At 43.5% G+C, this 14,784-nt stretch overlaps 1 protein-coding gene across 10 annotated transcripts in view; it reads left to right on the forward strand.

Annotated features, from left to right (window-relative positions):
* Nucleotides 1-7,723, forward strand: part of CPLANE1 (ciliogenesis and planar polarity effector complex subunit 1) — a 149,477-nt gene extending 141,754 nt beyond the window's left edge. For all 10 annotated transcript variants that reach the window (XM_045439900.1, XM_045439895.1, XM_045439934.1 and 7 more), the window contains 2 exons: nucleotides 5,856-6,010; nucleotides 6,474-7,723. In XM_045439900.1, coding sequence (XP_045295856.1) covers nucleotides 5,856-6,010; nucleotides 6,474-6,647 — 329 coding nt within the window. In that variant the 3' untranslated portion in view covers nucleotides 6,648-7,723. The remainder of the gene's footprint in view (nucleotides 1-5,855; nucleotides 6,011-6,473) is intronic.
* Nucleotides 7,724-14,784: the final 7,061 nt, after the last annotated feature.

Below are 14,784 nucleotides of genomic sequence, written 5' to 3' on the forward strand. Positions count from 1 at the left end.
GTTGAATTCGATTTGCTAGTATCTTATTGAGAATTTTTGCATCCATATTCATCAGGGATATTGGCCTGTAGTTCTCTTTTTTTACTGGGTCTCTGTCTGGTTTAGGAATCAAAGTAATACTGGCTTCATAGAATGAGTCTGGAAGTTTTCTTTCCCTTTCTATTTCTTGGAATAGCTTGAGAAGGATAGGTATTATCTCTGCTTTAAACGTCTGGTAAAACTCCCCTGGGAAGCCATCTGGTCCTGGACTCTTATTTGTTGGGAGATTTTTGATAACCGATTCAATTTCTTCGCTGGTTATGGGTCTGTTCAAGCTTTCTATTTCCTCCTGATTGAGTTTTGGAAGCGTGTGGGTGTTTAGGAATTTGTCCATTTCTTCCAGATTGTCCAATTTGTTGGCATATTATTTTTCATAGTATTCCCTGATAATTGCTTGTATGTCTGAGGGATTGGTTGTAATAATTCCATTTTCAGTCATGATTTTATCTATTTGGGTCATCTCCCTTTTCTTTTTGAGAAGCCTGGCTAGAGGTTTGTCAATTTTGTTTATTTTTTCAAAAAACCAACTCTTGGTTTCGTTGATCTGCTCTAAAGTTTATTTAGATTCTATGTTGTTTATTTCTGCTCTGATCTTTATTATTTCTCTTCTTCTGCTGGGTTTAGGCTGCCTTTGCTGTTCTGCTTCTATTTCCTTTAGGTGTGCTGTTAGATTTTGTATTTGGGATTTTTCTTGTTTCTTGAGATAGGCCTGGATTGCAATGTATTTTCCTCTCAGGACTGCCTTTGCTGCATCCCAAAGCGTTTGGATTGTTGTATTTTCATTTTCGTTTGTTTCCATATATTTTTTAATTTCTTCTCTAATTGCCTGGTTGACCCACTCATTCTTTAGTAGGGTGTTCTTTAACCTCCATGCTTTGGAGGTTTTCTAGACTTTTTCCTGTGGTTGATTTCAAGCTTCATAGCATTGTGGTCTGAAAGTATGCATGGTATGATTTCAATTCTTGCATACTTACGAAAGGCTGTTTTGTGACCCTGTATATGATCTTTCTTGGAGAATGTTCCATGTGCACTCGAGAAGAAAGTATATTCTGTTGCTTTGGGATGCAGAGTTCTAAATATATCTGTCAAGTCCATCTGATCCAATGTCTCATTCAGGGCCCTTGTTTCTTTATTGACCGTGTGTCTAGATGATCTGTCCATTTCTGTAAGTGGGGTGTTAAAGTCCCCTGCAATGACCACATTCTTATCAATAAGGTTGCTTATGTTTATGAGTAATTGTTTTATATATTTGGGGGCTCCCGTATTCGGCACATAGACATTTATAATTGTTAGCTCTTCCTGATGGATAGACCCTGTAATTAGTATATAATGCCCTTCTTCATCTCTTGCTACAGCCTTTAATTTAAAGTCTAGTTTGTCTGATATAAGTATGGCTACTCCAGCTTTCTTTTGGCTTCCAGTAGCATGATAAATAGTTCTCCATCCCCTCACTCTCAATCTAAAGGTGTCCTCAGGTCTAAAATGAGTCTCTTGTAGACAGCAAATAGATGGGTCTTGTTTTTTTATCCATTCTGATACCCATGTCTTTTGGTTGGTGCATTTAATCCATTTACATTCAGTGTTATTATAGAAAGATATGGGTTTAGAGTCATTGTGATGTCTGTATGTTTTATGCTTGTAGCGATGTCTCTGGTACTTTGTCTCACAGGATCCCCCTTAGGATCTCTTGTTGGGCTGGTTTAGTGGTGACGGATTCCTTCAGTTTTTGTTTGTTTGGGAAGACCTTTATCTCTCCTTCTATTCTAAATGACAGACTTGCTGGATAAAGGATTCTCGGCTGCATATTTTTTCTGTTCAACACATTGAAGATCTCCTGCCAATCCTTTCTGGCCTGTGAAGTTTCAAAAGAGAGATCACTCGAGTCTTATAGGTCTCCCTTTATATGTTAGGGCACGTTTATCCCTTGCCCTAACTTTTCTCTTTATCCTTGTATTTTGTCAGTTTCACTATGCTATGTCGTGCAGAAGATCGATTCAAGTTACATGTGAAGGGAGTTCTCTGTGCCTCTTGGATGTCAATGCCTTTTTCCTTCCCCAGTTCAGGGAAGTTCTCAGCTATTATTTCTTCAAGTACCCCTTTAGCACCTTTCCCCCTCTCTTCCTCCTCTGGGATACCAATTATGCGTATACTATTTCTTTTTAGTGTATCACTTAGTTCTCTAATTTTCCCCTCATACTCCTGGATTTTTTTATCTCTCTTTTTCTCAGCTTCCTCTTTTTCCATAATTTTATCTTCTAGTTCACCTATTCTCCTCTGCCTCTTCAATCCGAGCCGTGGTCATTTCCATTTTATTTTGCATCTCATTTAAAGCGTTTTTCAGCTCCTGCTGACTATTCCTTAGTCCCTTGATCTCTGTAGCAATAGATTCTCTGCTGTCCTGTATACTGTTTTCAAGCCCAGCGATTAATTTTATGACTATCATTCTAAATTCACTTTCTGTTATATTATTTAAATCCTTTTTGATCAGTTCATTAGCTGTTGTTATTCCCTGGAAATTCTTTTGAGGGGAATTCTTCCATTTGGTCATTTTGGATAGTCCCTGGAGTGGTGCGGACCCGCAGGGCACTTCCCCTGTGCTGTGGTGTATAACTGGAGTCGGTGGGCGGGGCCGCAGCAGACCTGATGTCTGCCCCCAGCCCACCACTGGGGCCACAGTCAGACTGGTGTGTGCCTTCTCTTCCCCTCTCCTAGGGGCGGGATTCACTGTGGGGTGGCGTGGCCCGTCTGGGCTACTTGCACACTGCCAGGCTTGTGGTGCTGGGGATCTGGCGTATTAGCTGGGGTGGGTAGGCAAGGTGCACGGGGGCGGGAGGGGCAGGCTCAGCTCACTTTTCCTTCAGAGATCCGCTTCGGGAGGGGCCCTGTGGTATCAGGAGGGAGTCAGACCCACTGTCGGGGGGGTGGCTCCGCAGAAGCACAGCGTTGGGTGTTTGCGCGGAGCGAGCAAGTTCCCTGGCAGGAACCGGTTCCCTTTGGGATTTTGGCTGGGGGTGGGTGAGGGAGATGGCGCTGGCAAGTGCCTTTGTTCCCCGCCAAACTGAGCTCTGTGGTCCCGGGGCTCAGCAACTCTCCCTCCCTTTGTCCTCCAGCCTTCCGGCTTTCCGAGCAGAGCTGTTAACTTATGACCTCCCACATGCTAAGTCGAGCTTGCTGTCAGAACACATTCCGTCCCGGCCCCTCCCCTTTTGCCAGCCAGACTCGGGGGCTCTGCTTGGCCGGCAGGCTGCCCCTCCGCCCCGGCTCCCTCCCGCCAGTCCGTGCAGCGCGTACCACCTCTCCGCCCTTCCTACCCTCTTCCGCGGGCCTCTCGTCTGCGCTTGGCTCCGGCGACTCCGTTCTGCTAATCCTCTGGCGTTTTTCTGGGTTATTTAGGCAGGTGTAGGTGGAATCTAAGTGATCAGCAGGACGCGCGGTGAGCCCAGCGTCCTCCTACGCTGCCATCTTCTCGAGAATCCTCACACTGGGTGTTATATACAGGGGATGAATCTACTCCTGAAATCATTATTGCACTAAAGGCTAACGTATTTAAAATTCTTAAAAATACATAAATAAAATAAAAAAATAAAAGGTCCTTTCACATTCATTCTCCTGTTAGCTCTCTGTAACAACACTGGTAGACAGGGCAACTATTATCCCCATCTTACAGCTGAAACAGCAGAGGCTTAGAGAAGCCAAGGGGGGGGGTGCTGCTTCAGATCCCCCTAGAACAATAAAAATAACACAGAGAATTTACATGATGCCAAGCATGGTATTAACACTTCATGTGCATGATCTCCCTTAATCCTCCAGTTCATGCACTGAGGTCTGTTACCCTAGTTACCCTAGTTAAAAGAACTCAATTTGGTAGGGATAATGATGGAAACACTGACTACATGTGTTCCAAAAATGATGAGAAACATGAATTATTCTGTGTCTCTCCACTGCCACCTTCTTTCCTTACAGATTCATCTTTCAGTTTACCACCTCTCTCTTCAGCTGTGTCTGCTGTTTAACCTGTCAAGTTTTAATGTTGATGGCTGCATTTCTTAGAAATTCTCTTTGGTTCTTTCTCCATAGTTTTCCCCACTATATGCCTTAAAACCCAATGCTGTAGTTAGGATTAGTTTGAGTCCTAGAAGCATCATTTCCTGTGCTTTTAATTGTATAATCTCAGACCTTTTTTTTTTTTTCTTCTCCTTTCAGAGCCTCTCATTTTAATATTTTGCAAAATATTTTCTAGTTTAGAGTACCCCAAGGGGTGCCTGGCTGGCTCAGTAGAGCATGTGACTCTGGATCCCAGGGTTGTGAGTTTGAGCGCCACATTGGGTATAGAGTTTACTTTAGAATAAAATAGCGGGGGTTCTCCAGATATTTTCTAAACAAATACCTATCAATGTTAGTTTAACAGATAAAATAGCCCCAAAATACAGTGTTGGCCCCCAAATAGCCGAAGTTACATGTACACTGGTATTCTATTTATACAAGCTCCAGAGATCCAGGGTTTTGTGTTCGTGAAGTGTGTTACGATCTAGCATGAGGCCTTGCCCATAGAAAGGCAAATAGAAGTATTTGTTTCATTACCCAGTGGTAGCCTTATCTGACAGGATGAAATTGAGTACAGCTCCACGTTTGTGGCTTGGGGGTGTGTGTGGAGCGTGGCCCAATAATTGACAAGGGGGCAAGAAGAGGAACAGGGTTTTCTCCTGGCGGAAGCAGAGGCAATGGATTCAGTTTCACCGTTCAGCTCCGGACTCCTCAGGCTAGTCTCCAGAGATACTGTTCGTCAGTATGCTTTCTAAAGACACCGAGTGGCAGTGTTCACTGTCCACAGAGAGAGTGCTTCTTTGAGGTTTCTGCCTCATTTCTGCTGTGGAGTTTCTCCTTGATGTATCATGGGTCTTTTAGCTTTGAAAGCATTCAGTGTCCACAATGGGGCAGGAACACCCAAACTTGAAAAGCTTTTTTGCACATGCTCAGTTTCACAGCATTGTTTTCATATTGTATTTTTATTTTAAGACTGGATATCCCGAACAAATCCTAGAGAAATGCAGTCTGATCTGAAGAGAAGGAAATTACAAAAACATCCCTGGGTAAAGCAAGGTGAGAGAAAGCCAGTGATAGCTTCTCAGGTGTGTAGATACCCCAGGGGTAAAGGTTTATCCTTTTAAATGCAGGACTGTTCACCTTAATTTCTTAATTTTGGTGGTGATTTTGTCATTCTTTTTAGATGGCAATAATTATGTTCATTTGACAAGAGTATTGAAGTCTAGTTACCAGGTCAATTGTAGCAGAAGTGGAGGTGGGATTAGTTGGTGGCCACAGCCTTTGCTAATCTCTTTTCACAGCCTGACTACTTGAAGCAACAACTCAGCGCCCATCTCCATTTGTTTCCGTCTGCTTTGGAGACACGGCCTGCCCTTGGGGTTATAATACTGCTTAACCACGTGTTGGTTTCTCTTTTTATTATCCTTCAGTCTTCAGTCTTTCTGTTTTACTGGCTGTTTTCTTTTTCAACACAGTGTTCATCCAACTTTGCAGCTGGAACTTCTCCACAGTTCCATTCTCTCTGTGGCCTCTCCTCCCTGGACTCTCTTGTCCTACAGGTTACCACTGTTTTTAAAATTAAGAGATGGCCAGAATTCATTTTCCTTCTGTCACAATGACAGGGCAGGAATTGTTAGAACCACATCCAGACCTTGTAATTCAACTATTAGGTAAAATGTGACTGCCTTAGATGTGATGATAAAAGTCAGAATAAACCAACAAACTTATAAATGAATCGGTCCCATCGTAACTTTGTCCTTTTCCCTTGAAAGGTTCTAGTGCTCCGTGTGGGAGTCTGCAGTGTACGAAAAAACACATCAGTGCTGAGCTTTCACCTCGATCAAAGCAGGTCCGTATAGAGTATGAGAGAGAGACCGTGGTGAGCCCCTGGACAACTGTTCACGAGAGTCCTGCTTCCCTTCTACAGGTAAGCATTGTTCCAGATTTCAATTTGTCTGGTGATTTCCCTGCGTTCCCTAGTTCCGTCTGTTTTGTTTTGCGGGATGTAGAGATACTGCAAGATTGAAGGGGTAATTCAGAGCATCTACGCCTTTGGCTTAGGGCTCCAGCATTTATCAGAATTTTCCTTGATTTTGCGTTTTCCTTTTAACTAAAAGATAACAAAACTGTAAGAACAAATCATTGTACGACAAGTATAAAAACCCACTGTGTCCACTCTTCAGATCTGGTGCCATCGTCTAGCTGTGTCAGGTGACGTTCAGCCCACTGTCGATCCCGTTGGGCTGGGCAACCCCTGTCCTAGGTTTGCTTCGCATTTCCTTCGCCAGTTGGTGCATGAGCGACTAGAATCTTTGGAAAGCTTAGTTCACGTTCCGTTTACTTTTTCCTCAGGCTAAGACCACAGCTTACTACCTTTCTTAATTTGATAGGACTTGGCAGCAACCGAAGAAGAACTAGAGCCTCCTTTCGGGGTGGGTGGCGTCGACAGTGTGTCTGGGAGCACTGGCAGCATCCTCAGCAGACTTGACTGGAACGCTATTGAAGACATGGTGGCCGGCGTGGATGACAAGAACCTGTCTCTCCACTGGGCCCTGGACCTGTAAGACCTGCGTATCATTGTGTTTCCTGGCAGAGACTAGCATCTCATTGATGTAGTTCTGAAAGATTGGAGTGTTTAAGGGAGAGAAGCAACGAAGGAAGCAGCATGAATATACCACCTGCAGCCATATCATTCCCTGGATTAGCCATTTCAAGAGGGAAAATAAACACTTCTCAATAATTTTGCCTTCATGGGGAAAGGGTTGTTTATAGATACATGCTTTTGCATTTGGTATCTCTTTAGGCATACTTTTTACAATGATGAAAAAATGAAAAGGACCTGTCAAGCCAGTTTACATAATATTTATTTCAATAAAAATCTTCTATATCACCTCCTCCTTTACTACCCCCCAAGTTTTGAGAAGCAACCTTATATGGATAAACCCGATGGAAAAAATTCTTTCTTTGTGGAGAAGAAAGTCACAATCTCACCCTGAGACATAATGAGCTCCATTTTAAAACAGAGCCTTAAACTCACCTGTGCAGGCCTGGCCCAGGAGTGAAAAAGGAACCACTTTCCACCAATACTGGACTTCTAAATAAGCCAAGTTTCACGGAGGCCAGATCTGGCCTCTGCTCTGTAACCTGAAAAGCCTTGAAGAAACAGGGCTGGATGCTTTGAGTGGGAAACAGGATTCCCGACTCTAGAAAGCTCACGTTAACTTTATAAAAACTACGGTGCAGAGACGTGGGTAGTTTCTGGCGTTGCACCCAAATAATAATTTGGGAGATAATTTTTGTGAGAAGAAACTAAAAACCTTCACCCATTTGTCAATTTTTGGTGTAGTATCAAAGAATACTACTGTCTGAAAAAGCTATGAAATATACCTCCTTTTCCAACTACATTTGTGAGGCCAGATTTTTTTCGTATATACTTTGACCAGAACAACATGCTGGAACAGGTTGAATGCAGAAGCAGGTATGGGAATTCAGCTGTCTTCCATTAAGCCAAACATTAAAGACATTTGTAAAACTATGAAACTGCTACTCTTCTCATCAAGTTTTGATTTGGAAAATAGTTATCTTTTGTAAATATGTCTTATAAACATTGGGTCATTGTAATTAAAAATGTTTAAACATTTCTCTGTTTTCATTTTTAACATGACAAATGTTCACAGATACACCCACATAAAAAAAAGCTCTTTAGGACCCTCGATTTTTATAAGGCGAACACAAAGTTTGAGAACTGCTGTTTTAGAGCTATGTGTGAACTCTTAACAACTTGACATTTCACACCACTTCAGAAATAAAGGGGTTTTACAACAGTATAATCCCTTTTACCTCCCTGCTCCTGTTCTGATTTAAACATTTAGTTGTCTTATCATTTCCAGTGCTTTTTCATTTCTTCCTGTAGATCCAAATCTCTGTCTAGTACTTCCCTTCTCTAGTATTTCCCTTCAGCCTGAAGATCATTGGATTTCGTATAGTGCAGATCTTCTGGCAATTAATTCTCTCAGGCTTCATTGACAGAACTATATCTTACCCTCGTTATTGAAGGGTATTTTCTCTAGCCCTTATTCTAGGGCAAGATTTTTACTTCTAGGCTGGATGTCTGGAGTGTTAATGAGGTGTTAGCAGGGTCTTGCTGCTCTGGCTGGGCAGAGCCTCCCTCACCCCCCAGCCGTGCTCAGCCTCAGTGACCACCTTCTGGTGTGCCTCAGGGAGTCTTGTACTGAATACAGCAGCTCCGCCCCGTCTGCACACAGACTTTTGGGCATCGTCTCTGTGCAGCCAGCTTCCTTCTCTCTGTTGCCCTGGCCTGCAGAAGCCAGCCACTGTTACCACCCTGACCTCTGCCTCTTCAGCATCGTAGGAGGACCACAAGTGTTCCGCTTGGACTCTAGTTCATTATGTTGAAGTCATCGGGACAATATCCTTAAGCAGACAGCTAGGCGTTCACGAGACTTACCTCAGGAGTCTCCCTTCTCTCCGGGATCACTGTTCTGTGTTGCCTATTTTCCAGTGTCTAAGAGCAGTTGCCTCACGTGTGTTCCGACTCACTTTATGGTTCAGACAGGCAGACGAGTCAGGTAGTAGTAACTCTGTCATAGGTGAGGTAGAAGTGTTCTCCTAGTGAACATCCACACAATAAACCTGAAACTGTGGAGTGAACGAGGGCAGAGAGTATCAGCAGAGGACTGATATTCCTGGACAGTCTCAACCTCTACCTTGAGTCTCAACCTCTGGCTGCAGTACAAAAAACTGCAGTACAGTGGGGGCGCCTGGGTGGCATAGAGTGGGGAAAACTATGGAGAAAGAACCAAAGAGAATTTCTAAGAAATGCAGCCATCAACATTAAAACTTGACAAGTTAAACAGCAGACACAGCTGAAGAGAGAGGTGGTAAACTGAAAGATGAATCTGTAAGGAAAGAAGGTGGCAGTGGAGAGACACAGAATAATTCATGTTTCTCATCATTTTTGGAACACATGTAGTCAGTGTTTCCATCATTATCCCTACCAAATTGAGTTCTTTTAACTAGGGTAACTAGGGTAACAGACCTCAGTGCATGAACTGGAGGATTAAGGGAGATCATGCACATGAAGTGTTAATACCATGCTTGGCATCATGTAAATTCTCTGTGTTATTTTTATTGTTCTAGGGGGATCTGAAGCAGCACCCCCCCCCTTGGCTTCTCTAAGCCTCTGCTGTTTCAGCTGTAAGATGGGGATAATAGTTGCCCTGTCTACCAGTGTTGTTACAGAGAGCTAACAGGAGAATGAATGTGAAAGGACCTTTTATTTTTTTATGTATTTAAAAAAAAAATTTTTTTTTAACGTTTATTTTTGAAACAGAGACAGAGCATGAACGGGGGAGGGTCAGAGAGAGAGGGAGACACAGAATCCAAAGCAGGCTCCAGGCTCTGAGCTGTCAGCACAGAGCCCGATGCAGGGCTCGATCTCACGGACCGTGAGATCATGACCTGAGTTGAAGTCGGACGCTTAACTGACCAAGCCACCCAGGCGCCCCTTATTTATGTATTTTTAAGAATTTTAAATCCAAGTTAGCATTTAGTGCAATAATGATTTCAGGAGTAGATTCATCCCCTGTATATAACACCCAGTGCTCATCCCAACAAGTATCTTCCTTAATGCCCCTCACCCATTTAGCCCATCCCCCCACCCACAACCCTCAGTTTGTTCTCTGTTTACGAGTCTCTTATGTTTTGCCCCCCTCCTTGTTTTTATATTATTTTTGCTTCCCTTATGTTCATCTGTTTTGTATCTTTGTATCTTCACTCACATGAGTGAAGTCATATGATATTCGTCTTTCTCTGACTAATCTCGCTTAGCATAGTGAAAATACCTTTTAAACGGTGAAGAGTAACATGGAGTGGTGGGTTAGACCTTCATTCTTAAGATCATTACCATCCCCTGTCTGGCTGATCAGAGCACAGCTAATTTGGAACCCCCAAACTTATGAGTCTGTGTGCTGCATGACCATGTGATAATAGCACCTTCCCGAGTACTTGTTTTTATGTCCGGTACTGTGCTAAGCCCACAATATATATGTTCTCAATATTATAACACACAGTTTGCTGGTGAGAAAACCGAGGCTGACACAGATGGGTTAGGAATTTTCCTAGGGCTAAAGAGTAAGTGGTGAACTAGGATTCCAAACAAAGCTAACCCCACGGCCTATTCTCTGAACTGCTGCACACACAGCCATACTCTTCACTCTGAAATCGGTATCTGAAATTTTTTTTAAAGTTTGTCTATTTTGAGAGAGCGAGCAAGCAAGCGAGCGCAGGGGAGGGGCAGAGAGAGAGGGGGAGACAGACAGAATCCCAAGCAGGCTCCACAGTGCAGAGCCTAAGGCAGGGCTCAAACCCACGAACCACAGGATCATGACCTGAGCCAAAACCAAGAGTCAGACAATTAACCAACTGAGCCACCCAGGTGCCCTGTATTTGAGATTTCTAAGAGTGTGTTATGGCTTAAGAACATTTTTAAGTTTGTTTTGAGAGTGCGAACTGAGCGGGGGAGGGGTAGAGAGAGGGAGAGACGATGCGAAGCCTGACATGGGGCTCGAACTCACGACCTATGAGATCATGACCTGAACCAAAATCACGAGTAGGACGCTTAACTGAGCCACCCAGGCGCCCCCCGTGTCTTATGATTTTTAAAAATTTAAGTTCGAGAACCTTATTCGTGGGGCACCTGGGTGGTTCAGTCCATTAAGCATCCAACTTTGTCTCAGGTCATGATCAGGTCACGGTTCACGAGTTCAAGCCTCGCATCGGGCTCTATACTGACAGCTCAGAGCCTGGAGCCCGCTTCAGATTCTGTTTCCCCCTCTCTCTCTGCCCCTCCCCTGATCGTACTCTGTCTCTCCCTCTCTCTCAAAACTAAATAAGATCTTTTTAAAACATTTTTTTAAAAAGAACTTTATTCTTGAAGTGCCTGGGTGGCTCGGTCGGCTAAGCAGCTGCCTCTTGATCTCAGCTCCAGGTCTTGACCTCAGGGTCGGGTCCCACGTTTGGGTCCCCGCTAGGTGCGAAGCCTACTTAAAACAAAAAAAGAACTTTACTTCCCATTACCTTTGTGGAAGGTAACTGGAGACAGCACAGGCTTTCTTTTTTTTTTTTTTTTTTTTAATTTTTTTTTTTCAACGTTTTTATTTATTTTTGGGACAGAGAGAGACAGAGCATGAATGGGGGAGGGGCAGAGAGAGAGGGAGACACAGAATCGGAAACAGGCTCCAGGCTCTGAGCCATCAGCCCAGAGCCCGACGCGGGGCTCGAACTCACGGACCGCGAGATCGTGACCTGGCTGAAGTCGGACGCTTAACCGACTGCGCCACCCAGGCGCCCCAGCACAGGCTTTCTTACTGCCACTTTGGCTCCATCGCCTTTATTCTGTGTGGTAAAAGTAGCAGTTCCTAGAAAAACAGGCAAACTTCTTTAACCTTCTGTATACATATCGTATTAGAAATTCTTTGAGGACAGAAACCTGGGACTAAGAGGACCCGATACACGGTAGTCGATTTGAACCAAGAAAGCAAAACAGAAGGGCAGAGGAAGGAAAGGAAAACTCGGCTTTGAAACTTGGGACCCTCACAGCACAACCATGGTCCTCTTTCAAAACGTCAAATGTGCCTGGACACCCTCTCTGACAACTGGAAGAGCCAGGCACATAAGCCTCTTAGCAGTAAACACCTTGACGGATGCCAAGTTACACTGTATGGAAAGAACGATCAAGAATAAGAAAGTTCTAGGGTTAAGAACACCATTTACTATTTATAGTATGCAAAGTACTTTCCATATCTTTTCAAAATACTTACTTATCTATCTACTTTAGAGAGTAAGAGAGCAAGAGCAGGGAGGAGCAGAGAGAGTGGGAGACACAGAATCCAAAGCAGGCTCCAGGCTCTGAGCTGTCGGCACAGAGCCCGACACGGGAACCCAAACCCACAAACTGTGAGATCATGACCTGAGCCAAAATTGGACACTCGACTGACTGGGCCACCCAGGGGTCCCAAAATGCTTTCCTTATTATCTCAACACTTCTATAAGATAGGTTGCAAATAACATATTTGAGGGCACAAAGTGAGCCGCAGAGCTGGGTTATGAATACAGGCCCGCGTGATTCCACAGGCTAGAACTCTGCCTTTGATGCTTCTTACTTATCATACAGCCTTTATATTGCTTTTGATGAAACTAAACATAAAACAAGCAAAAAAAAAAAAAAAAAAAAAAAAAAAAAAGGCAGGGCGATCACTAAGGGTAACAGTTTGCAATCAGAGCTGAAGATATTAGCCAGAAATTACACACTGCTTTACAAGACAGGTAACAACACAAAGACTCACCAGTATCTTCAGAACAACTCTTCTTTTACAAAATAAGCTATAATGAATTTTAAAATCCTGATGAGCTCTCCCTCCCTATCTGTGCAATGACTGCACTTGCCCCATGGGGGCCCAGGTGACATGGGTCACTGACTAGGATAGGACCTGGGATCAGTTATGCATGGGTTTCTCCCACTGCCCCACAATATTGGGGTGTCTAAGCCTCTGAATGCGGCCAAGGGAAATGGCTGGGTTCTGGGTGTGGAAGAGGCCACATGTAGGCACGACCTGGAGAGAGAAGCCAGCTTGTTCACCAGCCCCTCAAGTTGCTTTGGTCTCTCACATTCTGGGGAAGCTAAGTGACAGGTGAGCTGGGGTAACAGCTGATCATATACTGGTCTTCTCTGATATAAATACAGCAATACCCACCCACTGGTATTCCCGGACAGGAGTTTATAAAAAGCTATTTTTAGGCAGAAAAGCTAAATAGCCATTGTTTTCACTTATCCAAGTATTCAATTATTTCATTTGTTCAGTGTGAGAGTACGAGATAAAGAAGAGAGTGTTGCTACCCTCAAAAAATATAGTCAAGCATAGGACATAAGTTTACAAGCAACTACAACATGAGACGTGTTGCATGCACATGTGATTGAGGGGTCAGAGCACAAAAAAAAAACCCAGTTACAATGGTAGCTAAAAGAGTTATCTCTAGGGGAGCGTGGGTGACTCAGTTAAGCGTCCAACTCTTGATCTTGGCTCAGGTCATGATTTCACAGGGGATCGAGCCCCACGCCAGGCTCTGTGCCGACAGCGTGGAATTCTCCCTCCCTCTTCGCCCCTCCCCCACTCATGCTTTCTGTCTAAATAAACATTAAAAAGAACGCTGCAGGGGCGCCTGGGTTGCTCAGTCGGTTAAGCGTCCGACTTCAGCTCAGGTCACGATCTTGCGGTCCGCGAGTTCGAGCCCTGCGTCGGGCTCTGGGCTGATGGCTCAGAGCCTCTAGCCGGCTTCCGATTCTGTGTCGCCCTCTCTCTCTGCCCCTCCCCCGTTCATGCTGTGTCTCTCTCTGTCTCAAAAATAAATAAACGTTAAAAATAAATAAATAAATAAATAAATAAATAAATAAATAAAAAGAATGCTGCAATATGATTATTTTGCCTAGTGTATCTTAACACAGAGGAATCATGCAAATGAATGTTTCAGACCCACTTCATGCCCTCCACACATAGATTAAAAGCATCAGTTTCTATATATAGATTTTAGACACTTACCATGCTTGGGAAATACCTCCAGTCATCAGAAGTGTTCTCCAATTTCTCAAAACTGAATCTTTGCTCACAGTTTTATTAGGAAAGGTTATACAGGGGCGCCTGGGTGGCTCAGTTGGTTAAGCGTCTGACTTTGTCTCAGGTCATGATCTCATGGTTCGTGAGATCTCATGGTTTGTGAGTTCGAGCCCCGCGTCGCGATCTGCGCTAATAACTCAGCCTGGAGCCTGCTTCAGAATTTGTCTCCCTCTCTCTTTGCCCCTCCCCTGCTCACACTCTCTCTCTCTCTCTCTCAAAAATAAGTAAACATTAAAAAAAAATTTTTTTTTAAAGGTTATACAGCATTTAGCATGGTGTATCACTAAACCAAAGTATTCTGGCTAAGTTTGGAATCCACCAGCAAAGAAAGCTCAAACAAGCTGCCAAGAATTTATATATATGTACCTGGATTTAAAACACTGACTTCAGACTTCCTTACTTTCTCACTTCAGCACTGTTTCCAGCCAGACTCTATACTCAATAAATATTGGATGGACTAGTCATAAGCCATTATTGCTTATACAATTTTCCATTTCTCAATAATTCAAATTATTACATACTATGCTTTGTGCCTTGCTTAGCTTTTGTCTAGAAATCAAATCTTGGATCTTGCTGAGGAAATACGAGAAAAAGGAAAATGCACTTGATAACTGCTCAGAAGTCACACTGGGTAGCCCTCCAGAATTCCCACTTTCCTTTAAGCATTTTTTATACCCTGAACATTCTTGTGTATTCAGCATCTGGACTATGGCCCTATGTAATGAAGGAGACCCTGGTGGAAACTAATGCTTTCATTTCCATAAAAATACTAAATGTAGGTAATAAGGGAGAAGAAAAAAAATCCTTGTTAGGTAAGGTTGGTTTGTAAGTTGGGAATGAATGGCCCAGCCTGTTCCTATCTATATATGTGGGATTGGGGCAGAGATCTGTGACACAAGTTGCCTAGCTGAAGGGAAAATTTCTATATAGGATTTTAAAAAACAATGATACTAATTTAAAAAGAAGTACTTAAAATGTATTCACACCCGGTAAATGTAAAAACAAGCTA

This window comes from Leopardus geoffroyi, chromosome A1 (assembly GCF_018350155.1).
Source record: "Leopardus geoffroyi isolate Oge1 chromosome A1, O.geoffroyi_Oge1_pat1.0, whole genome shotgun sequence".
Taxonomy (NCBI): Eukaryota; Metazoa; Chordata; class Mammalia; order Carnivora; family Felidae; genus Leopardus; species Leopardus geoffroyi.